This window comes from Pollicipes pollicipes, unplaced genomic scaffold, assembly GCF_011947565.3.
Source record: "Pollicipes pollicipes isolate AB1234 unplaced genomic scaffold, Ppol_2.1 Scaffold_7231;HRSCAF=8579_pilon_pilon_pilon, whole genome shotgun sequence".
Taxonomy (NCBI): Eukaryota; Metazoa; Arthropoda; class Thecostraca; order Pollicipedomorpha; family Pollicipedidae; genus Pollicipes; species Pollicipes pollicipes.
Genome location: NW_023597034.1, coordinates 46,296,475 through 46,319,600, shown reverse-complemented (window position 1 = coordinate 46,319,600; position 23,126 = coordinate 46,296,475). Strand labels below are relative to the sequence as shown.

The 23,126-nt window shown below is 56.7% G+C and overlaps 1 protein-coding gene across 1 annotated transcript; it reads left to right on the top strand.

Annotated features, from left to right (window-relative positions):
• Window positions 1–5,583: 5,583 nt before the first annotated feature.
• LOC119109675 (matrix metalloproteinase-16) lies at window positions 5,584–18,566 on the top strand. Its single transcript, XM_037233397.1, has 10 exons — window positions 5,584–5,715; window positions 7,609–7,729; window positions 9,634–9,744; window positions 11,128–11,302; window positions 11,644–11,938; window positions 13,021–13,341; window positions 13,600–13,923; window positions 14,170–14,305; window positions 17,735–17,780; window positions 18,545–18,566. Exons 1-9 carry the CDS (start codon window positions 5,611–5,613, stop codon window positions 17,746–17,748), a joined length of 1,602 nt encoding a protein of 533 aa, XP_037089292.1. The 5' UTR covers window positions 5,584–5,610; the 3' UTR covers window positions 17,749–17,780; window positions 18,545–18,566.
• The last annotated feature ends 4,560 nt before the right edge of the window (window positions 18,567–23,126 follow it).

The window sequence follows — 23,126 nt, the reverse complement described above, 5'->3', positions numbered from 1 at the left end:
AAGGGAAATTCTGTCTGCTCATTGGAATAAGTGAAGAGCCTGACAACACGTGGAGAACAAATGCTCGATGCATTTTTTGCCACATATCGTACAGACGGCAGTTCATGTATGTACAAATGAATTCTTTAGCCTTCGCCAGTGCGATATGCGCATGGCTACGGAAAGTTCCCGTCGGTATTCTTATTGCGTCATGGTGCACTCTTTCTAAACGTTTCTTCACCAAATGCGAGTCCGAGTTATACATCCGGCACGCAGGATCGTTCTTAGATCGGACAGATGCTTTGTAAAATAGAAAATATTTTGCGGTCAACCTCATAGAACATCCGAGTCCATGCTCTAAAAATATCTAGAATATCTTAATATCTTTCAAAGCACAGCCCCTATTTAAAGTGCAGCTCTAAAAGCTTCAGAGAGAATGCCAAAAGAACGAACCTGTTTCTCTGCATGCACTGAACAAACGGGTCCAGGGGCGGTTTGGATCGGGGCATCGATGGATTGCTGCACACAGTTTGACTACCACTGCTTTAACTAAATTTGAAACCTTCTGTTCTGGTTTGATTGGCTCGGCGAGCTGGCTCATGTTTGCATGCCAAATAGAACCATGTGATGCGTCACTACAATTGCGCTGTTATTTCTGTCGTGGAGAGGCAGCGTGAACACTGGGAATATTCACTTTGGTGCCAAGGCACACAGACTCTCAGCTCGAAGTATGCGCTGCGTTAAAGGTGACACACATGAACAGCAAAATGTAATGGACGTGCACGAATGCGATCAGCATGGACGTGCGGAGTGGTTCAACCAGTCAGCGTTCTTCAAGTGCGGCCACGCGGACGGCCAGCTGACCTATCTCAGGCACCGAGTATCCTTATTTGCGCTCGTACGTCTGACCAAATAGGTGACGCCACTGGACGCGGCGAAATGGTCGGTTCTCTGAGCCGCGGATGCGCAGGAAGTCTGGGTGAGTTCTGGCCAGCTTGGACCCAGTCGCTCCGGGCAAGGGTCAGTTGATGCAGACCAGCCATGACCAGATTTTGCAGCGGTGTTTCCGTTGCGATCCTTTTATCAAGCCGTCGTCTCGTAAGCTGTGATTCAACGACTCAGCTGGGAACTGAGAGAAAAAAAAACTTCTAAAACATTTGACACGCCACGGGTGATCTGCATTGCAAAACCGGTTTCGCTCGGGCAGGTATGGGGTTAAACACTACGGGGCGTGCTGCCAGGCTTCACCTATTTGCGGTGTAAGTGGGCTTCCTGCGAGGTAGAAGCGCCCACTCTCTCTGCCACACAGCGACCGTTTTCTTGACAGCAGCTGTTGCATTTCGGTGGCGACCCCAACATAGCACGGCGTCCTGCTATCTCCGCGGCCGGGGGCGTGGAGATAGGGGCGGACGCGGGGGGGGGGGGCAGGGGGCACATGACCGTGAGTCAGCTGGGCTGGGAGCGGAGGTGCGCGGTAGCAGGCGGGCTCGATTCCCCGGCACGGCCCGGCACGGTCGTCTGACTCAGCGCGCGGCTCGGGCAGTGACCGAGCGGCCGACGGCAGTGTGCAGAGAAGCCGCGTCGACACGTGTCCACGGGCTGCGGTTGGCGCCAACGCCACCGCTCCTAGCGGTGACGCACCACGCCGGGGCAGAAACAGCACGAGGCGTTTTAAGAAGCACAACAATAAGATTGCATTGCGAAATGAACAGTCCGTGGGGATTAGAGCGGGTTGAACAAGCCTGCGTTCAATTAAGAGATGAATGAATGGGGGACTTACGGGCCAGTGCAAAGCCGAAATAAGCGATTTTCCATTGCAAAATCGTTCGATGCTGTGGCAGGCTGATCACTTTGCTAGCACCACCGTAGCCACACTACATGTGATGACGCAGCAATTGCGGTTTCGTTCTACACTGAGAGGATGCTATGCGATATACGTGAGGGCAAAACTTGGTTGGAAATACCGCAGTGGAAAAAGCTTTGAAATTTATTCCACATTTTCAGGCGCGTTACACTTGGCTTTGATGTCTGTTTTTGTAAGTATTTTTTAGATCTAGAAACGTGACCCTGCAAACATGTCTGCAATCAAAAAACGAAAAGGGTTAAAAGTTTGTAGAAAGGCTGGCTGACAACTGAACTTAACTCATCAAGACCGAGTTCAATGTCATCATCTTGGGTGGACGGGACTGGAGTACATCAGTAAAACTAGATTCGGGGACGCACAGTAACCCCAAAGTGGTTAATTTAGCTCCGTTAGATTTTATTGGAGTTAATCTTGAAATTCAATTACATGGCAAGTTGGACCATGCGGCTCGGGTTTGATTATTGACAAGCTCAGTCCAAACAAACCAGAAATAAGTACCACAACGCATGCTGGGTCTTACTCGTAACCACGCGTGAGTAAGAGTGGTTACGAAAGGTTGCTCCGACGTGCCTGACTGGTTTATGTGCAGAATAATGTTGTGGTATGTTGCATGTCTCACATGACAGTCGATGTCGCAGAGGATACTATTTGAATACAAGATTGCAAATGGCGGCTGAATCACGCTGCTGGCTAACGTGCGTTTCAACCTAGGTACTATGTTCATGGCTCCAGAGCTGCCCCACATGGTCTATCTATCTGCAATGATTGGGTCGGGTTAAGCAGGTCAGTATGTTATTGCTGGCAGTCGTCATGCATGATTTCATTACGTCGATCATCTTCGTGACTGATCTGAGTCAGGTCGATGACCGAATCCCCAAACATTGTGCAATCGGAATAGAAATTATATTCGCTTCGGTTTCAGGTCAGTAAGCTTACATGGCTTACATCGTTCAGCGATTCGCACAATGCGTTATCATGCGGTTATACTGCCTGTGTCTTTCCTCCCGAAAAATAACATGTTGACTAACTATGGTTGCAATTTAAGCCTGACTTTAAGAGCTTTGAACTATAAAAGCCATATGGACAGTCTGATCTGGACTGCTTCTCATTGGCCACTTCCATCAAAAACCGCATTTAAATGTACGAGAAAATATAAGAGCTATCCCTTTTCCTGAACGACTAAACTCATAAGCATTTTTTTACGTTGAGTCACAGGGCGAATGGCCTTCTTTTTATCATAGCAGCGTCGTGAAAAACTCTTGGTCACGTGGAGGCAGTCACGGGTAGGCTCCACAGCGGGTCGATACTGACCGCGCAATATTGACCCGTTATGTAATATACGCGCAGACTCGCTTCTCGGCGGCGCTCGACCCCGAGTTTAATGGCGTTAATGGGCCGCCCCTCATGCCGGCGTTAATGGACCGCCTCTCAGCCGCGCCGAGCGGTTCGCTGCCGGCGGCGCCCGGTGACCAGCGCGGCCCCCTGCCGTGGAGGGGGCGGGGCGGAGACCGTCTGACTGCGGCTCGCCAGTCCATCCTCACGTGTTGCGGGGCGCCGCGGCGGAGTCATGACTCACGCCGGTGGAGTAAGCCGCGCAGCATCCGGTCGCCGCTGAGTCGTGCTTCCGGTTCCCGAGAGTGGGCCTGGCTGCGGCCACAGTACCGGTTCCCGGCTCGTTTGCTGGTAATGTGGCACAGGCACCGCGCGGCTGCCGTCGCTCGAGCCTGCTTGACGGGTCGTGGTTGTGACGTCAGCGATGCCCATTCACGGAAAAAGCCACTATTCTCGGGGTGCTTTCGTCGCAGTAGCGTGCAAGGTTCAGCATTATGCTGCGGCTTAATGCGATTTTTTCATTCGCGCCACGTGCACTGACTTTTGCCAACGTCAAAGACCACATTGTTCTGCTGAAGTGGATGTCATGACTCATAGGTCAATCGGAAGTTATGCTTTTGCGACATGCTTGCAAAGTTGCGATATCCCTCACGAACTCAAATGGCATCTTTTGCCAACCGTTTACGCTTTGGGCTGAAAGATTTTTTCTTATGATATGGGCCCGCAGGTCATCAGCCAATAGTGCTATCCGCATTATACCAGTACTTTGGGTCGTAACATTAAGGCGTCCTAAGAAAAAACAGTATATCTTCCGTCCCACAGCTGTCTGAGCTATATGCAGTTCTAACAGAAGTCTGCACTCGTGTTAGGTGAAAAACAATTAAAACATTATTTTTAGTAGCTCAAATCTCTAGAGAACATTGCCTCTTTTCCCACAAAAGGATCGTCATGTTGGTGTGAGGAAACATCACACTGAACTGACCATGCCGCGGCCGTATGTGTCAGTGTTAGGGGCGTGCGCAGGTGTACCTTTCGGCTATCGAAATTTGGTCGTCATGCCATTGTTTGTCCTCGTTATAATGCGAGAACTTGTGGCTATTTGCATACCATAGTTAGAAATTGCTGTGGTCCGTACCGCGCAATTCAGAAAACAGTTTTTAGTTGTAAGGCTAAGGTATCCGGAGACTTTAGAACATGAGGTGGTAGATCAAACAGATCGTGAACTGAGCTGGCTCATTTTTGACATCGTAGGCTTTTTATGACCGGCGTTATCTGGAAGGAAATAGCCAAAATGACTACCATCTCCATATTTTTTAAGTGCTTCTGTTCCTTCTGACTGCAGGAGTTCCATAACGTTTTACGTTCAGACTCACTATTTTCATGGTGTCAAAAATATGCCATGTGGCCCATAGTTCTAAATATATTTAATGTCAAGAGCGCTATTTGCCGTAGAGTTACATTTATACACTGCCACCGCCAATATTTCTAAGATACTTTTCTGAAACATCCCAACCGATATGTTTGAACTTTCTACGACAGTCGTACCCTTACCTGCAACGTCTTGAACGATCTGCATACCAGGCCACTATCTGGGTGCTCATAGATTATCCAGTCCGAGAAGGCTTCTCTGCACAAAATGTATTCAGCGTGGGCGAGCCCAATGCCACAGTCCCAGGCAACACACACGGAGGATAGCCATGCAAGTTCAAAGGGCGGCTCTGAGCCTGGTTCTAAGCTGGTCCCCACTCATTTCGAAGTGATGACCGGGAGCAAGTCCAATGGAGAGAGGCGTCCACTCTCCGGCAGCACGGGCTCCCTGCCGCCCACGTGACAGCGCCGGTACTTGGGTTTGACCCGGATAAGAGCGCTATCGGCCAGTGGTGGCCACTTGCGCGGCTATGTGATGAAAGAGAGTGGATGGAGGTGGGACAATATTGCACTGGACCTAGAAGGCCTCCGACGAGACTTAACCAGCACAGGGCCCCGCCAGGGTCCACTTAAGCCCACCCAGGGCTGGTGCGTGAGGCTCGCCTCGGAGACACGGGGCACTGTGGGATGCAGGATAGAGCGAGGGCGAGAAAAGACAGGCGGATCACGTACCGAAGCAATCATCTCAACCGCTTTGATCTCACATCCGCTGCTTGATCATCCGAGGCCGCTAGTTTGGACCCAGCAGGTCTCCAGCCGCCCTGGTGATGCCCTTGGTCAGAACGTCCCAACACAGGCATTTGCGTCTGGTGCCACCTCGAGCACCGGCCGCCACCGCGCAGGATCTCGACGCGGCGCGCCGCCACCCGCACGTTCCGAGAAGAGGTGGCGGCGGCGGCGGCGCGCGTCCGCCGCGTGACTCACGCTCCTCCAGTACTAGGTGGCGCGCGCCCGGTCGCAGGCCAGTCGTGGACGTGCGCTCGGGCCGGGAGGAACGCACGGCAGCGATGGCGGCTCTTGCGCTCCTGGTGATCGGTGCGGTGGTGGGGGTGCAGGTTGGCGGCGCGTCGCCACTGGTTGGCGCGTCCTCCGCGTCTATAGCTGAGGCGGCGGTAAGTAGTCGTTGGTCTCAGGTGTCGGACGGAGCCCGTGTAATGCTTTTGGCTGCTGGAGAATGCGTCGAAAAATATGAATTGTTTTCTTCACCGCCTTCCTCCTGTATCTTTCTAGGTGCTAGCATGTGACGCGGGGCCGAAATTTTGTCAAAATAAATTGCATGTAAACGGTGCACGAAACATGATAGTTCCCGTGCCGCTGCAATACTAGTGCTTCAAAATTGAACAGCTTTTTGGAGGTGGTGCTGAAGTCTGTTTCTCGTAGTGGGCCTAATGGGCTCGCATTAGCAAACTCCTTGATGCGTCTGTATCGACTTTATCGCCGCACGGAATCGGCAGGTGTGTGTCCAGGCCCGCTCGGGTCGATCACGTCGTCCTGCTGCGATGATGACACAGGCAGCAGACATTGGGTACCCAACGTTGGGGTGTGTCAGCCCTGCGTGGAGCAGACACCATGTCGCCATGTAGGCGTCTCCCCGATATTCATGGTGCCCATTGCCTTATTTGCAAATACGTAGCAGCCAGTGGTAGTTTAGGATCACGCGGATCTACGAAATTCAGGGCAACATCCGTGAGGGTGTCAGGGCGACTAGTCTGGCTCCTGATCTCCTGACACCACCGTCTGGTCTGGTCTGTCTGGGTTGGGGCCCATTCGGCCACGATACACCAAATCAGACCTTCAGGATTCAAGCGGCCTGTGGGAGGCGGGGCAGCACTGCGGCTACCGTAGGCTGTGGTTGCAGCCGAGTCTCAGCCGTGACAAACACTCGCGGCTGACGGCTCCGGCAGGCTCCCAGCCGGACGACACGGTGCGAGGACGCAGGGTTAACTGCCGCAGGAGGGCGCAGGATTAACCTGCCGCGGGAGGAAAACGTGCGGTCACGATTCTCGCGTAGCGTCGGAATCTGTAACCTTCACGGTATCCATGCAAGTCAACGCGACCGGCACAAACACGTTAAAACCGGGCCTGCCGTCCCCCCGGCCGGGGTGTTGGTACCCTGGCGCGGGCCTGCCGTCCCCTCGGCCGGGGTGTTGATACCCTGGCGCGGGCCTGCCGTCCCCTCGGCCGGGGTGCTGGTACCCCAGCGCGGGCCTGCCGTCCCCCCGGCCGGGGTGTTGATACCCTGGCGTGGGCTTGCCGTCCCCTCGGCCGGGGTGTTGATACCCTGGCGCGGGCCTGCCGTCCCCCCGGCCGGGGTGTTGATACCCTGGCGCGGGCCTGCCGTCCCCTCGGCCGGGGTGTTGATACCCTGGCGTGGGCTTGCCGTCCCCTCGGCCGGGGTGTTGGTACACTGGCGCGGGCCTGCCGTCCTCTCGGCCGGGGTGTTAATACCCCAGGGCGGGCCTGCCGTCCCCTCGGCCGGGGTGTTGATACCCTGGCGTGGGCTTGCCGTCCCCCCGGCCGGGGTGTTGATACCCTGGCGCGGGCCTGCCTTCCCCCCGGCCGGGGTGTTGGTACACTGGCGCGGGCCTGCCTTCCCCCCGGCTGGGGTGTTGGTACCCTGGCGTGGGCCTGCCGTCCCCTCGGCCGGGGTGTTGGTACACTGACGTGGGCCTGCCGTCCCCTCGGCCGGGGTGTTGATACCCTGGCGTGGGCCTGCCGTCCCCTCGGCCGGGGTGTTGATACCCTGGCGTGGGCTTGCCGTCCCCTCGGCCGGGGTGTTGATACCCTGGCGCGGGCCTGCCTTCCCCCCGGCCGGGGTGTTGATACCCTGGCGTGGGCCTGCCTTCCCCCCGGCCGGGGTGTTGATACCCTGGCGCGGGCCTGCCTTCCCCCCGGCCGGGGTGTTGATACCCTGGCGTGGGCCTGCCGTCCCCTCGGCCGGGGTGCTGGTACACTGACGCGGGCTCGCCGCGGGCTGCGGCTGACGCTCCCCGCTGTGCCTGCAGACGTATCTGGCGCGCTACGGCTACTCGTCTTCCAGCCCGAGCGAGGACCGGTCTGGTGCGCTCGTCACGCTCGCCAGCAACATCGCTGAGTTCCAGCAGTTCGCCGGACTTGAAGTGACAGGTTCGTGTGCTTGGCAGAGGTGTGTTCCGTCTTCCCACCCACTCCAGTCGCGTAGGGCTTATGCCAGCCTTGGCGGTGTTGACGTGGGCTGCTAAAATTTGATTTTGAATAGCCATCAAAACAGAAGTTTGCTTGTATGCAGCCAACGCTGCGTCAATTGCATTCCCTGCTCCCTAAATAAGCGGATGGTTAGATGGGATGCTAAACAGTGACGTCCCGTAGTGTCACCACCATGTAGAAGTGACGTGTGCGGCGATATATATATATATATATATATATATATATATATGCGTTCAAGCCATGAGGAGAATACAACGGGAGAGTGACGTGTTACTCGAGGAGAGGGGGGTAGTCTAAGGCATGTTCCTTTCACCTTTCAGCGACAGACGGCACAAATTTGGTTGTGCAGCAAACGGCTCCACAGTGGTGTTTAAGTGATGGCTAATGGTTGCAATAGCTGTACAGAGCAGCTGGTTCATTCATGGCCATTCTCACAGATAGGATGAGATACAAGTTGTGCGCTAGCTAACAATGATGTAAGTTGTAACTGTGAGCATGAGCCGGAGATTTGTGGGTGGTCTACAAAAGCCTGTGACTTTCGTAGCTGTATTCGTTGTTTCTTGTTCCCAGCTTAGATCCGGCAATTCCTGTTGACATTAACACCATTGGAGTCCGGATTACTTTACCCGGGGTATTCCCATGCCGTTCTAGCTCTAACGCCACGCCGCCCACCGTCCAACGATACACCGCGGCATGCATAACTGGGTCACCCGCCTCCCAAGGTTGTGGCAACACTGAACTCCGATAAGGATCTTGCGCCTGCACCGCCCGGCTATGCCTGAAATTCGCGGCAATGCCACCGCCGCGCTGGCACATCCGCCGCGCGTATTCAAATACCGCTGCGGTGACTGACGGATGTGCCGAAAGAGCCGGTTACGCGTGCACATCCCGGCGGCGGACATGGAGCGGAACGGCGCGGAGCGGCGCCCTCTGAGCCGACCCGCCCCGGTGCCGGAGCGGCGCCCTCTGAGCCGACCCGCCCCGGTGCCGGAGCGGCGCCCTCTGAGCCGACCCGCCCCGGTGCCGGAGCGGCGCCCTCTGAGCCGGCCCGCCCCGGTGCCGGAGCGGCGCCCTCTGAGCCGGCCCGCCCCGGTGCCGGAGCGGCGCCCTCTGAGCCGACCCGCCCCGGTGCCGGAGCGGCGCCCTCTGAGCCGACCCGCCCCGGTGCCGGAGCGGCGCCCTCTGAGCCGGCCCGCCCCGGTGCCGGAGCGGCGCCCTCTGAGCCGACCCGCCCCGGTGCCGGAGCGGCGCCCTCTGAGCCGGCCCGCCCCGGTGCCGGAGCGGCGCCCTCTGAGCCGACCCGCCCCGGTGCCGGAGCGGCGCCCTCTGAGCCGACCCGCCCCGGTGCCGGAGCGGCGCCCTCTGAGCCGACCCGCCCCGGTGCCGGAGCGGCGCCCTCTGAGCCGACCCGCCCCGGTGCCGGAGCGGCGCCCTCTGAGCCGACCCGCCCCGGTGCCGGAGCGGCGCCCTCTGAGCCGGCCCGCCCCGGTGCCGGAGCGGCGCCCTCTGAGCCGGCCCGCCCCGGTGCCGGAGCGGCGCCCTCTGAGCCGGCCCGCCCCGGTGCCGGAGCGGCGCCCTCTGAGCCGACCCGCCCCGGTGCCGGAGCGGCGCCCTCTGAGCCGGCCCGCCCCGGTGCCGGGGCGCCAGCGGAGAAGCTCAGCGAGTTCGGCGCTCACTGCGCTCGTCTGCACGGCGGCAGCTGCACCGTCACGGATGGGGCCGACGCGTTTGCGTAACACCAAGGGACAGCCCGGATTGGTCGAGCTGTGGACGATCCTCCGGCCGAGCAGGGCCGATTCAGGCTGGACCGGGCGTGCCTGTGTAACCCGCCGTCCCTGCCGCAGGTGAACTGAACGACGTCACGCTGGCCAAGATGCGCCAGCCCCGCTGCGGAGTCAAGGACAAATTGGGGCCGAGCTACCGCGCGCGTCGCCGGAAGCGTTACGCCCTGCAAGGTACGTCGCCCACCGGGCGTGCACGCTACTGGGCGGAAGCCGCCGCTAACTGGGGGGAGGGGGGGGGGGCGCTACCGGTCGCCGCAAACACAGTAAAATGCGTGTCATGTTAGGGGTACCGAAAAAGTGCCAGTAGCCACAGTGCTGAGGCTGATAAAAAAATGCGTGTGTGCCACTGGGGCCTCAGCGCCACGGTTCAGTGGCCTCCTTGTCGTCGGGCTCGGCTGGGATTCCGTCCCGCGCTCAAGAGCGGCGAGCTTCGCCACTGTGCTGCTCTGGACTGCGGCGTCACACCCTAGGCGACCCGCCGCTGGGGCGGTAGCAGAGAGGGAACGCTGGGGGGGGGGGGGGGGGAGGCGTAACCGGTCTCATTTCCGCCGGTCGTGCCAGAGTCAGCCGTTTGGCTGGGCTGTGACGTAAGCAGGTGAGGCGGGTCGGCCCCAGCGCCAGGTCGATATGGTGCGTTGCTTGCGGGGCTGCGGGCGGCTGTAAGCTGCCTGGGACACGAGCTGCGTTGCCCCGTCTCTAGTTCGCGTGTGTTGTCATCAGATGGGTGACGTCACCCCGGGCCGATCGGTGACGATCAATGACTAGTCAACACGATAGCCGTGCTAAATGACTTGAGGTCATTGTGGTTTTATGGCACGTTTTAAGGCATGTTTAAAGCTTCCTCTCACTTGCAACGTAGCTTGGCTCAGCGCACCTTTACCATGCGTTTGGTGTCATCCGATATGTGCCCACCGGTATTATTATCACCGGGCAATTCGTCATGTAACCACGGGCATGGGTAGATGCAAAGTGCAGACCGAAGCGCGGCTCGACACCGCCACCCCGTACCAGCGCGGCCAGTAACCGGTCCGCCCAGCACCGAGTTTGAACAGCCCAATGCGCTGTGGACCGCGTCACCGTCTTGTCAAACGCCATTGTGACGTCATTGAATCGACAAGCGCTCGGCGCGTGCACAGGGGTATTGTGCGCAAGTGCTACCGAGAAGTTTGCTTTGTTGTTGGGTCTGTCCGGTGATGTTCTGCCGTCGCCGCGTTCAATATTCCGCCCGATATGCCCTGGTATGCAGGGGCGTTCGCAGCGGTGGGTTTCCGGGGTGCGCTGAGTCGGCCTCGAAGGGGGGGGGGGGGGCAGCGGATGCGACACGGACCCGCACATCATCCGGCTGAGGAGATCAACGTTAGCACTTCAACGAAATAACGGCCGCCGGCGAAGCCGCAGCAGTCTGGAGCTGTAGTCGCAACAGAGCCCGAGCCGGGATGTGCCTCGCAGAGTGGAAATCGCTCATTGCGCTCTCCCGACCTGGGCTTCCTGCCGGCGCCGGTGTATTCTCCACGGACTATACGTAGCAGTGTCTTAAAAACACCTGCATTTCAGGAAGTCGCTGGCGTGTTAAGAATCTCAGCTACAAAATCACGAGCTGGCCAAGCAAGCTGCAGGACGAGGATGGAGTTAGAAAAGCAATCAGGGATTCCTTTCAGGCCTGGGAAGATGTCTCTGCTCTGAAGTTCAAAGAGGTCGCTGCCACTGAGAAGGCAAACATTGAAATCAGGTAAGTCGCCTTTTTAACCAGCAAATAAACTAACACGTTTTCACAGCATCGTTTTTATGCTCATACCTATCATTTCCTCACTTCGCTTCCTTCACTGTTTTCCTTCCTTGTTTTATTGATCGCAGCAGCCATTTCCTTCCTTGTTTTATTGATCGCAGCAGCCATTAACTGATCGTTCGTAAATGAATCACTCCCAACCACAAGCAACCAAGGGAATGCCAAAAACATCTAGGAGCCGGCCATATCGTCCCTCGATCTGCTGCGTGGCAATCTCCTGACCTGGCTTCCTGACCTGACATCCTGACCCGACCTGACCTGACCTGACCCACCCTGGCCGCCAGGTTCGCTGCGGCTGACCACAGCGACGGCGATCCGTTTGACGGGCCGGGCGGCACGCTGGCACACGCCTTCTTCCCCATCTACGGAGGCGACGCGCACTTCGACGACGACGAGCAGTGGACAATCAACCCACGCAGCCGGCGGGGCATCGACCTCTTCATGACGGCCGCGCACGAGTTCGGCCACAGCCTGGGCCTCTCGCACTCGTCCGACAATCAGGCGCTGATGGCACCCTTTTACAAACCACCCAGCCTCTCCCGCGACGTGATCAAGGAGGACGACATATTGGCTATTCAGGTGAGGCTCGGCGACGCCGTGCGCGCGACGGCTGGCGGCGGTGAGATGACACTGGCGCGTGCGGGCCGGGGCCAGCTGCTGCTGGACGGCCCCAACCGGCGCCCGTGACCGCCGGCGCGGACCAGAGCAGCAGGTATTGCTGTTGGGTTCGGTAGGATGATAGCATGAAACATGCGGCGGGGAAGCGACGGCGGATGGGTGTTCCACGCTGGCCAGGGCCCGGCTTGCGGTTTTTGGTGACTGTGGGCTTGGCAGCGCGAGACCATGTGTTTGGGAGCTCGGGGACTCGGGCGCCCGTCGTAGATTTGACGTCTCCAATCCGTTGTCTCGAATCCAGTGTCTCGAATTCGGTATCTCGAATTCGGTGTCCCCAATTAGGTGTCTGGAATCGGTGTCTCGAATCCGATGTCCCGAATTTGGTGTCTCGAATTTGGTGTCCCGACTTTGGTGTCTCGAATTCTGTGTCCCGAATTTGGTGTCTCGAATTCGGTGTCTCGAATCCGGTGTCCGAATTCAGTTTCTCGAATCCAGTGTCTCGAATTCGGTGTATCGAATCCGGTGTCCCGAATGCGGTGTTTCGAATCCAGTGTCCCGAATTTGGGGTCTCGAATCCGGTGTCTCGAAGATCGACATCTCGAGCCACGGAGTATCGGGATTAGTGCCTCGGATTGGCATGTCAGGATTCGGAGTCTTGCGGCTAGTTGTGTTGGGGCTAGGCGTCTCGATGTTCGGTCATTCGGATTGGTGTCCCGGATTTGATGCACTGGAGATCGGCATGCGATGTTACGTCTCGAGGTTTGGCGTGTCGTGGTTCTGTGTCTCCCGGATCTGTGTCTCAGGTTCCTTGGTCAGATTCCGTGTCTCTCGGATTGGTGTCTCAGGTTCCTTGTCCCCCCGGATCGGTGTCTCAGGTTCCGTGTCTCTCGGATTGGTGTCTCAGGTTCCATGTCTCTCGGGCTGGGGTCTCATGTGTTATGTCTCTCGGATTGGGATCTCAGGTTTTGTATCTCTAGGCTCGATGATGGGGAGCTCGCTGCCCTGGACCTTTGCAGACGCTGACGGAAAGTTTGCACTGCCGACAGGAGCTGTACGGAAAACCAGCCAGCATCAAACCGAAGGTGCCCGCTACGACAGGTGGAGGGGGAACCTCAAGGGACGAAGACAGCATGACAAAGACTGAAGACGACAGCATTCTCTGCACAGACAGCTCTGTCGATGCCATTTTTACCGTCCCGTCCAACAACCGCACCTACGTCTTCAAAGGAGAAAATTACTGGCGATTGACCGATAAGGGTGTGGAGAAGGACTACCCAAGAAAGATTGCGGAGGCATGGGATGGTGCTCCGAACAATGTTGACGCTGTTCTGACGTTGTCTGGCACTGCAAGGATCTACTTTTTCAAGGTGAGCTCATAGTCGGCCCACACTGTTCTACTTGTTGAATATGTGATTTTTAACTATAGATGAATGGAAGTGTAATCCAGCGGCGCAAGATCGTGCGTGTTTTTTAGCCTGCCAGGAAAGAAAATCATGGTGTCCTTTGGCTATTGTTGAGTTGACCTCTATCAAAAGTAACCATGATTTCATACATATCTGATTTCCATGAATTTGTCAATTGGTGCAACAGTGCAATGTGGCTAACCGAGGTATATTTCTGCGCAGGGCTCCGAGTACTGGCGTATGACAGGATTTAAAATGGACGCTGGATATCCCAAGAAGATCTCGGCAGGCTTTAGAGGAATCGAGGACAACGTGGCTGCCGTCTTCCAATGGATACCCAACGGAAAAGTATACTTCTTCAAGGGCAACCGATACTGGAGGTACGATCCCAAGAGTGAGCCCGAGGTGGCCTCCGACTACCCACGACCCATCAACACGTGGGACGGCATACCGAACAACATCGACAGTGTCATGACGTACAAAAACAAGAGGACCTACTTCTTCAAAGGAAATGAATACTACCGATTCGACGACATCGACTTCATGGTAAGTGGTCAGCAGGTGCGACAAGCATTGTTTGCCAACTTGATGTCAACGTTGCAATGCCGTGCAACTTCTCGTAAAGCGCTCATCAGGCGCTCATCGCAAAAGCGACTAAGAATCGCCGTGATTGCCCCTCTCCACCGGCCGCGCCGCCCTTTCCGGGTGGCGACTGCCTCGCGCCCCGCCCGGCTGCCTGCCGGGGCCGGCACGTGGGCGACGCCGCACTGACCGGCCTGTCCCGCCCGGCAGGTGGACGATAGCTCCATCCCGTACCCGCGCTCCGTGGCCGCCTACTGGTTCGGCTGCAGCAACCAGCCCTCCAACCTGGTCACGCCGTCCAGCGTCCGCGGCGACATGGCCTCCGGCGAGGCCGACGGCGACGCCGGTGAGTGGCCGTTGCTTGCGTGGTCTGCGGTGGCTGCGTCACACGTGTGATCGTGTGACGGTCACCTCAGCTGACGGTGACCGTCACACGTGTGATCGTGTGACGGTCACCTCAGCTGACGGTGACCCGCGCTGTAGTCTCACCCACGCCGCGGCGGGCATCAACGCAGCGTCGACGCGACGTTGTTTCAGAGCAGGCTGCTGCCGATCAACATAATGATGGGTGTGGGTCGCAGGATCTAGGTGGTGTATTTCTGCTCAAAAACGTGCTTTTGGATGAGTTTTAGACGATCTTCAAGCCAGTGCTGTTATGAGTAGCGATGTGAGCTACGCATTTTGCCCAGGCTGGTCCTGCCTGGGATCCCTGTTTGGCCATTATAAATGTTTTTATTACGAGCAACTTCGGCTTACGTTCGTAGTCCTGCGGTGGGCAGCTCCTTAATAAGTTAAAAATGAATTGTCTAATATGACTGGTCAAAAGCCACATTCAGCAGCATTCAGTCACAATTCCTGATATACTTTGACTAGGATTTTCCAGTGTCGTTTTCTTCGTGGCTCCAGCTTGCTTAGTTTTTGACATTTTACAGCGGGGGGGGGGGGGGGGATGCGAGGCCTCTCTTTAGCTGAACGTGAAAATCTCCGATAGAGCGCGGATGAAGGCATGCTGATAGTGCGTGAGCAGCCCCGCGTCCCCTGGGCTGTCCACTGCTGACCGCGTGCACAGACGGTCACGTGAGGTCATTACAGGCGGCGAGCCGCCCACTTCGTCCACGGTTCGTGGTGGCATTCCTGCAGTCCTTCCACGAACGGCACTCACGAATCGATAAGCCGCCGCCGGTGTTGACCTCGCGCGCGACCCCGCACGGTGCCCAAAAGGTCGGCCGTAAGGTCGTTTATACGCGGCCCATGTTAGGGCGGCTGACAAGGAAACACTGGCAACCCCGCTGTCAATGAAAGGCGAACAGACGCATTCAATTCGAGCACTCTGGCCGGACGTGATTGCAGCGTCCCTGTCTGTGCGCGGGCGACTACGTGCCGCCACAGCGCGGCGGCTGAACTGGTTACGCAATGGGTCAGGATCAATGTTTCGTTTCTTTTCGCGGTAGGCACGGCACTGGCGTAAACAGGCCATTTTTGCCGCATCGAAAGATATCAGGACTGCCCGACGTGTTCCTGGAAATGACCCAGGCCGCGCCGGTTAACTACCTGCTGTCGCTGGCACTGCTGAATAATTCCAGGTGACGCCATTTTTCCACGGAATCAGTTCACGACAAAAACAAGTCATTGTTGATAGCGTGCGGTGAAGGGCGATCGTTGATTCAGCAACTTGCATTGGCATGGTTTTCTGCCAACTATATGAGGGTGGTCCACGAAGCGTACGACGAGTACGTGAACAAGTACATTCCAAAGCAGCTCCAGATAGATTTGAGAGATCATCTGAGGAGCATATTCTCCGTTAGTTCTCTGGGAGCGCCCTTTCCCCCGCCACAATTCCGGCTGCCGTCACCAGGCAGCGCCGACCCTCCAGGGCGGGCCCGTGGCGAGACAGGGTCCCAGTGAGAGCCGTGGTTTCAAACCGCAGTGTGCCGTTGCCTGTGTACGCGTGTTTGCGTTACTGTATCGAGCGCTGAATCAGCGCCGGCCGCCGGCCCAACGGTAACACCCAACCGCGATGGTGTTCCTTATCCCCGAGACGTGCCAATGCCGACACTGGGCTTGTCATCGGCTCTTGGTGGTGACCAGGTTTCCAAAATCGGGCGTCGAGTTATGTAATTACTCGAAAATCAAGTCATGAGACAGAATGACTTACTTCTACCGTATCTTGTTGAGGTAGGGTTGGGGTATTCCATTTTGATTTGCCGGTGCAGCTCAGCGGTTGATTTATAGCGGCCTTACTTGTCAGCGGGCGGTCAGCGGACGTGGGGTGTCACCAGTCGGTGCCCTTGCCATTGGCGACGGCCCCGCGGCCACGCTCGCCGCGAGCAGTGAACCGCGCTGCTCGATGCACGGCGATCGAAGCTTCGCCATGGAGACGTCCCAAACACCACACAACATCGCAACCGGCCGCCACCTGTGGCGGCGACCCCGCCCGCCCCGACCTGATGATAAGCCGCGGCGCGCCTGCACAGACCTCCTAGCTGAGCCCAAAGCAAGCGTAGAGTAGCCACACCAAACTCTGGGTAGCGATTAGATCTCCGTCGGCCGCCGTGCCGTTTGTTACCGCCCCGGTCCTGGCGAGGGTGGGGCGGTAAACGCGGTGCCCTGATTTGCAGTCAAGTCCGCACAACGATCCCTCTGTCGGCTGCTGCGAGAAAAAAACACACACGGTTACCGCGCGGCGGCAAGGTGTTGCCATTCAGGTCACAAATGTTTACCGGCTGGGTCAACACGGCATGAACAGCAGGCCGCACTCTGAGGCTGCCCTGACCCTGACCGGCGGAGGTCCCGGGTGCCCGGCTCGTGACCGGCGGCGACCCGCACTGAGCCTGGCTGACCTTGCCGACCCGCTCCGAGCGGTCCAGACGCCACTGGTCATTGTTGGGCCGCTGCCGTGGCGGCGGCGGCCGGGCCGGCGCCGGCGCCGGCCGCGTCAGCGTTGCGCCGATTGTGTCGCGAGGGTCACCAGCACCAGCCGCCGGCGCTGTTGTGGCGGACGCCCCGAGAGCTAGCTCAGCTGCACCACGGTCCGGCCGAGGCGGAGCCAGAGAGAGGGGAAGAGAGAGAGAGAGAGGAGAGAGGAGAGAGAGAGAGAGAGAGAGAGAGAGAGAGAGAGAGAGAGAGAGAGAGAGAGAGAGAGAGAGAGAGAGAGAGAGGAGAGAGAGAGAGAGAGAGAGAGAGAGAGAGAGAGAGAGAGAGAGAGAGAGAAGAGAGAGAGAGAGAGAGAGAGAGAGGAGAGAGAGAGAGAGAGAGAGAGAGAGAGAGAGGGAGGGGAGGGAGGGAGGAGAGAGAGCGCGCTGACAGGCAACGCCGTGTTAATTGTGCCGCGTTAGCATCATCACATCATTGTCGGATTCCGAGGCCTGTCTGAGTCAAAATGTGTGACGCGTGCGAAACAACCTAGCAAGATCAAAAACGATACAGCAACCATCGAAGGTCTGGAGGACCTGGGCGGAGAATCTAAAGCATACCAGCGTATATGCGCGCTAGTCCTTTGCTATCCGAAGTCAGTCATCCGCGGACACTAAAATAGGTACTCGATGCTTTGTCAATTCAGATAGGTACGTTGCTCGTTTACAACATACATGCGTATAAGTTATATTTGCCAATAATGATGCAGCTCAACGCGTGTTTTTTATTTTCAAGCAGCACTGCATGTGCATGAGTCTTATTGAACCGTTTTCATTTTTGGATTAATGTTTTTGCAAGAGGCAGTTTATGTTTGTTTGATTTACCATTGCCTAGTTAGTACCTTTGTGTTGTTTTATTTTAGGTAAAGAAGCCTAAAGGCTGACTCGTGTGCTTCCGCACACTTACAGGTACGATTTTATGTTTAAGCCGCACGTGCACCTGAGCATACGTTTGCACGGGAGAGAGCTTAACCCACGTATTATAGAAGAACCAGTGAATGCGGCGCCGATTTCCACGCACGGGCACGGGCCCCGGCCTCGAGGGCTACGAAGGTTCTGTGCTGTCATCAAACTTTACTATTAACAGCATGACCTCTGCACAGCGGGCTGGGAAGGCTCGTGCCCAGACTTTCAGGAATGTAGCATTGCACCTGGGGCACTGCATGGACGTGAACGAGTACCCTACCATTAATAACGAAAATGATGCAACCAACCCATTTTGAGCCGTGTTTCCGAGGTAGAAAAGTATTCCTTGCATTCGTTGCACGCTTAACACTCGCGCACGTTTTTACATGTACCTGTGCACTTACCATTGTTTGACGGGAGGTGGTTAATCTCGTTTGCGTTGATTGTCTCAGCAATGCACTAGCTTTTCTCTTTTCTTCGGCTTCTGTTTAATCGTATTGCAATTTTGGTGCCGCCTTACGAGCGTTGTCGAAAACCATCTTCAAAATCGTGTCGAACCGACTGGGAGCGTCCAGTGAGGGCCGGACATGGCCTTGCGAGGCGGGCAATATTTTTGCCCCGGTCCGTGCCCGTCGACTGTGGGGGTGTGGCCCCAGAACGCGTGGGGTGCGCTGGGGAGGCGACCGTGCCCGTGCCCGCTGACCGCGGGGTCCCCTGGGGAGGCGGCCGTGCCCGCGCGCGCTGACCGTGGTCCGTCCTCTCGGCAGTGATCGGCTTCGGGGACGGCGACGCCCAGCCGCGCCGGGCAGGGGGCGGCGCGGCCAGCCGGCTGCCGAGCCTGCTGCTGCTGCTGCCGAGCCTGCTGCTGCCGCTGCTGCCCGTCGTCGCGGCCGGCCGCCGCTCGTGATGCGCCGCCGCCGGTCGGCCACACTAGTCAACGCTCCGGCGCCGAGCTCAGGGGATGGCCCGAAGCTAGATTCGCCAAACAACTGCACGTCGATGGACGGGGTGAAGTGGGTGCGGCTCTGTAGACTGGCCGAGGCCCGGCACCGGAGCTGGGAGGCACACCGGCGCGGCGCCGCCCGGGTGCGGGTCGAGCTCGGCGGCGAGTGGCACCGCTCCCGACCCAACCTCCCGGCCGGAGCCCGCCGGCTGACCACGGTGCGAGGACACGTCAAAGCGTCAAGCGCAGCGACCTCAGCGTGGCTCACGGCCGGGTGGCGGTGGCCCGGCTGGATCCGTGTCGCCACCGTCGCCGCTTAGTCACTGCGCAGATGTGTGTGCGGTGGTGGCCTCGAGTCTCGCGACAACACGCGACAACACGGCGAGCTACGTGGCCGACGCGGTATCGGGCCGGAAGTGGGGAGTTCCAGCCAGTACGTCGGCGCCTCGTTCGCGCTGGAGATATTTCAAGTGGGCATTACTCTTGTCATCACGCAGCCGCCAGTGACGTGTCACCGTGCCTACCAGCCTCGCCTCGGGCTGAAGGCCATATGGGACCGAGTTGCGAAAAGGGAGCTGTGGAGTTTAACACTGAGTAATGCTTTTGGGCTGAGTAGGCGTCGCAATTAGACGGAAGTTAGCTATGGGCGTCGCACCAGTCGAACGTCCGCCAAGGCCAGTACAGGTGGGCAGATGGTGAGTGTGAAGAGGGAGATATGTCACCAGCTGGGGCGCTGGCGCCTCAAGGCCGTGATAAAAAACCACGCCGTCTGGTGGCGAGGGCACAAAGTGCCTGCTAATTCGGCTGTGGGTCAGCGGACGCCCCCAGCCAGGGGCGCCTGCGGTCCGCCTCCGCCCGTGGCGAGGGCTGGTCCCTCTCGCACGCGGCTTCAGGACAGCGGGCACAGCTCTCCACGGCGTGACAGCGAGCGAGCTTCGCGTGACCGCGTTCAGCCGCCAAGCGAGACTCGCACGCGGCCCCGCGCCGGCCTATCGGGTGTGAACGAGAGGGGCGACGCTTGCTGGCGCGATGGTGCGTCGGGTCGGCCCTCGGAAGTGTGACGAGCGCGCTTTTTGTCAACCTCACGGGCCGTGCGTGCGCCCTGTCTGCGAGATAATCTCCCGTCATGTTGATTGTTGTGAGAGTTAGACGGCGGTGCTTTGTGCGTTGTGTCGATGCCTGCCCGTGTTCGTACGTACATACATGTCTGTGATTTGTAAATACACGTAGCCGGATGTGACGTGCGTGTGCTGCCGGCAACGGGCGAGCCACGCCGCTGGCTGATGCAGAGCGGGCGCCGCCGCTGGCTGACGCAGAGCGAGCCACGCCGCTGGCTGACGCAGAGCGCGCGCCGCCGCCGCCGGGACGGCCGCTCGACCCTGACCTACTCCCGACACCCACCACAGGGGCGGCCCGGCGACCGCACACTGGCAGCAGCGCGCCAGGCCAGTCAGAAAAAAGCACGCATACAATTACACATATACACACACAGATGTCAGCCGTCGTGACACAGAACACGCCTTGCGGCTTCAGCCCTCAGAAGAGCGACGCTTGTCGGCCGGTTGGGGCCGTTGTCATCCAGCTTCCTGGAAGCCATCATCTCTCGCGCGGTTAATCTACGCGCGTCTGGAGCCTGACGGGGTCTTTGAAGTGACCGACAAGTCTGCGGGTAAACAAGAACGTCACAATTTCTACTGATTTAGGCAGTCAGATGGGACCGCTGAAAGTAGCACGCATGCTTGGGTGCACACCAGTCTTCCCAATATCACACAATAATGTCCTACGTAACTTAAGTGCATGTGCAATGGACCTTATCCACATAGATAAGACAGTAGTAATAGCCTTATCCCTCGGAAAAACAGGGAGAGTGGAGGTATAGGTGCGTTAATATTTTGGCAACGTGCCTTTATTGAAACGAATAGCAGAAGTGAATTCAAAATTGCTAACGTTGATCAGCCTTCCGCTTTTCACCCACAGCATCACTTCACCCAAGATTTGTTAAAGCTTCTGATCGAAGCTCACGTATTCGCTCACATTTGTTAAGATCTTGCGGCATGGAAAAGCGCTGTTAAAAAATAAATTGCATAGGTCCAAACCAGTTTTTCATTTTACCGCCAGAGCTGTGACATGGATGCGGCGTCGGAACAGGATTTATGCCAAAATTTATAAGGCTTTAAACTGCTGGATTGTCCCCGAGTCACTCGCTCCGCCGAAGCACACCGGCTGAAGCCGCCGGGATGCCAGTTGACGTGCCTGCAGAAGGGTGTCGACACCAAGCATCGCTCAGGAGCTGAAAGCCATTCTTTCATTTAAACCAAGCGTATCATTTTCAGACACAAGCAGCCTTTATATCACCGACGTTCTCTACTGCATGGCGCAGAACTCAGTAGAAATGACGGCTCGGTGGTGGCCCACCACTCAGCATTTCCTGCTCAGCTCCCAAGGTCCGGCGAACTCTAGCATGCTCTCAATCATCTTCCTCTCTACAGCATTTGAGCGTGGCATCCCCGTTGAAGCTCATGTAGGAGAAGCTGAGCGAGCTGTACCATGGCGGCGATCTCAGTGAAGCACTTCTCTGTCTTTTTTTCAGACCAGGTGCGTCAAGCTTCTGTTCTTGCGCCTTCCTGATTTGAGATCTCACTCCACTGTATGTCTTGTTTAACCTGCGCCCGGACGGGAGTCTGAGACAACTGCGCCTGGACGGGAAGTCTGAGACAACCGCGCCTGGACGGGAGTCTGAAACAACCGCGCCGGACGGGAGCCTGAGACAACCGCGCCTGGGCTGGAGTCTGAGACAACCGCGCCTGGACGGGAGCCTGAGACAGCCGCGCCTGGACGGAGCCTGAGACAGCCGCGCGCGGACGGGAGCCTGAGACAACCGCGCCCGGACGGAAGTCTGAGACAACCGCGCCCGGTTACCCGCGTTACGCTCGTTTATTCGACCTCTCCGTTACTGACAACAGGGGTCATTAGCCCTGGATGACCACATATGACCTTGCATGTCCGCACGTGACCCATTGTGACCTCCTTAGTCATTAAAATGATATCACAACATGCTTGCAGTGGATGATTCGAATTTTGCGCCCAAACTTATTTAACAAAGCTGCCTGTTTTGAGCGTAGCGTGTGTTTTGCAAAAGGCACCCATAGAGGTTGATCATGGCCTAGGTCAATGATTGTGCTCTGTGATCATATGATGGTTGCGCATCTGAGTTAGTAATCTTTTCCTAACATGCAGACACCAAAACTACACGGAAATGCGCATACATTTGCATTATTTGTCAAATATAGCAAAACTGACCTCACGTCATGTCACTGAGCCCCTTATTTCGGAAAACCTGAAGCACACAAACTTTAGATATTATCGCTTTATATCATAATAGCAAATTTTAAAAACGGTAAGTGTCGTACAACAAAAGTTATGCGTGGTCAAAAATTTTCGGAAGTTGACCTTTTAACCTGACCTAGGTCACTGGGCTTGGAAAATGAAACCTTCAAAATGGTGCAAAGGAAGAAAGATTAATAGAACTACTTCAGCAAATTTGGTGCTGCTGCATGTGTTCATTGTTGATCTGTGCCTGAAAAACCGTAGGGAGGAAGCCAACTTCCTGGCCGGGTGAGGGTTAATGAACATAACGATAGTAATAGTGGTCATTGTGATTGAGGAGACTAATGGCGATCATAAGTGCAAGTAGCACGGATTTTTCCTACCAAAACTACGTGAACAGACGTTGATGTATTTCCTCCTTGATGCCCAACATTGCCATCTTTGCCGGCATCATGTCGTAGCATGCCGTCATGGTTAGTGACGGGAAGAGAAAGAAGATCAGTATCTCGAAGCGATTCACGTACAAGAGCAAGTTAGCGCACGACGGACTATGTTGCACTAAGACAGCTATCATCAGCTGGGCGTGTGACAACAACTTGCACGCGGCATACCGCACACTTAAACGGAATACCTTATTACTAAATACATACACTTTTCATGTATATTATTGCTTTAACGCTACTTATATCCTCAATGTGAGCTGGAACATGCGGCAAGCATGTTGTTGCTTCTGAATTTGCTCCCATCAAGAGCTCCGGGACATGCAGTCTGCAAAATCCAATGTCACGCCTTGATATTCAAGGGGAATGCGAATATCACGAAATGTCACGAGTGGAATGCTGATCAATGTAAGGCGCCGTTCTGCAGGCAACACGAGTCACTTGGAGCCGGTAGAGATCACCTAATCTTCCAAATACATAAGACAAATGTATATGTGCTCTGGCGAGTTGTCTCATCACAAGTCTTAGACTGTAACCTACCAAAGCTGAGGACGACCGAAGCGGAAAGTAAAGAGCATGGTGTGAGTATGATATGCAATGATATAAACATAAAACGCTTGTTATGTCATCTTAGACGCG

Excerpts from the sequence above, each read along its gene's own strand:
- LOC119109675 (XM_037233397.1), top strand. The coding sequence starts at position 5,611 with ATGGCGGCTCTTGCGCTCCTGGTGATCGGTGCGGTGGTGGGGGTGCAG. Across the intron at positions 7,730-9,633 it reads CGCCGGACTTGAAGTGACAG|GTGAACTGAACGACGTCACG; the intron begins GTTCGTGTGCTT and ends TCCCTGCCGCAG. Across the intron at positions 9,745-11,127 it reads GAAGCGTTACGCCCTGCAAG|GAAGTCGCTGGCGTGTTAAG; the intron begins GTACGTCGCCCA and ends CCTGCATTTCAG.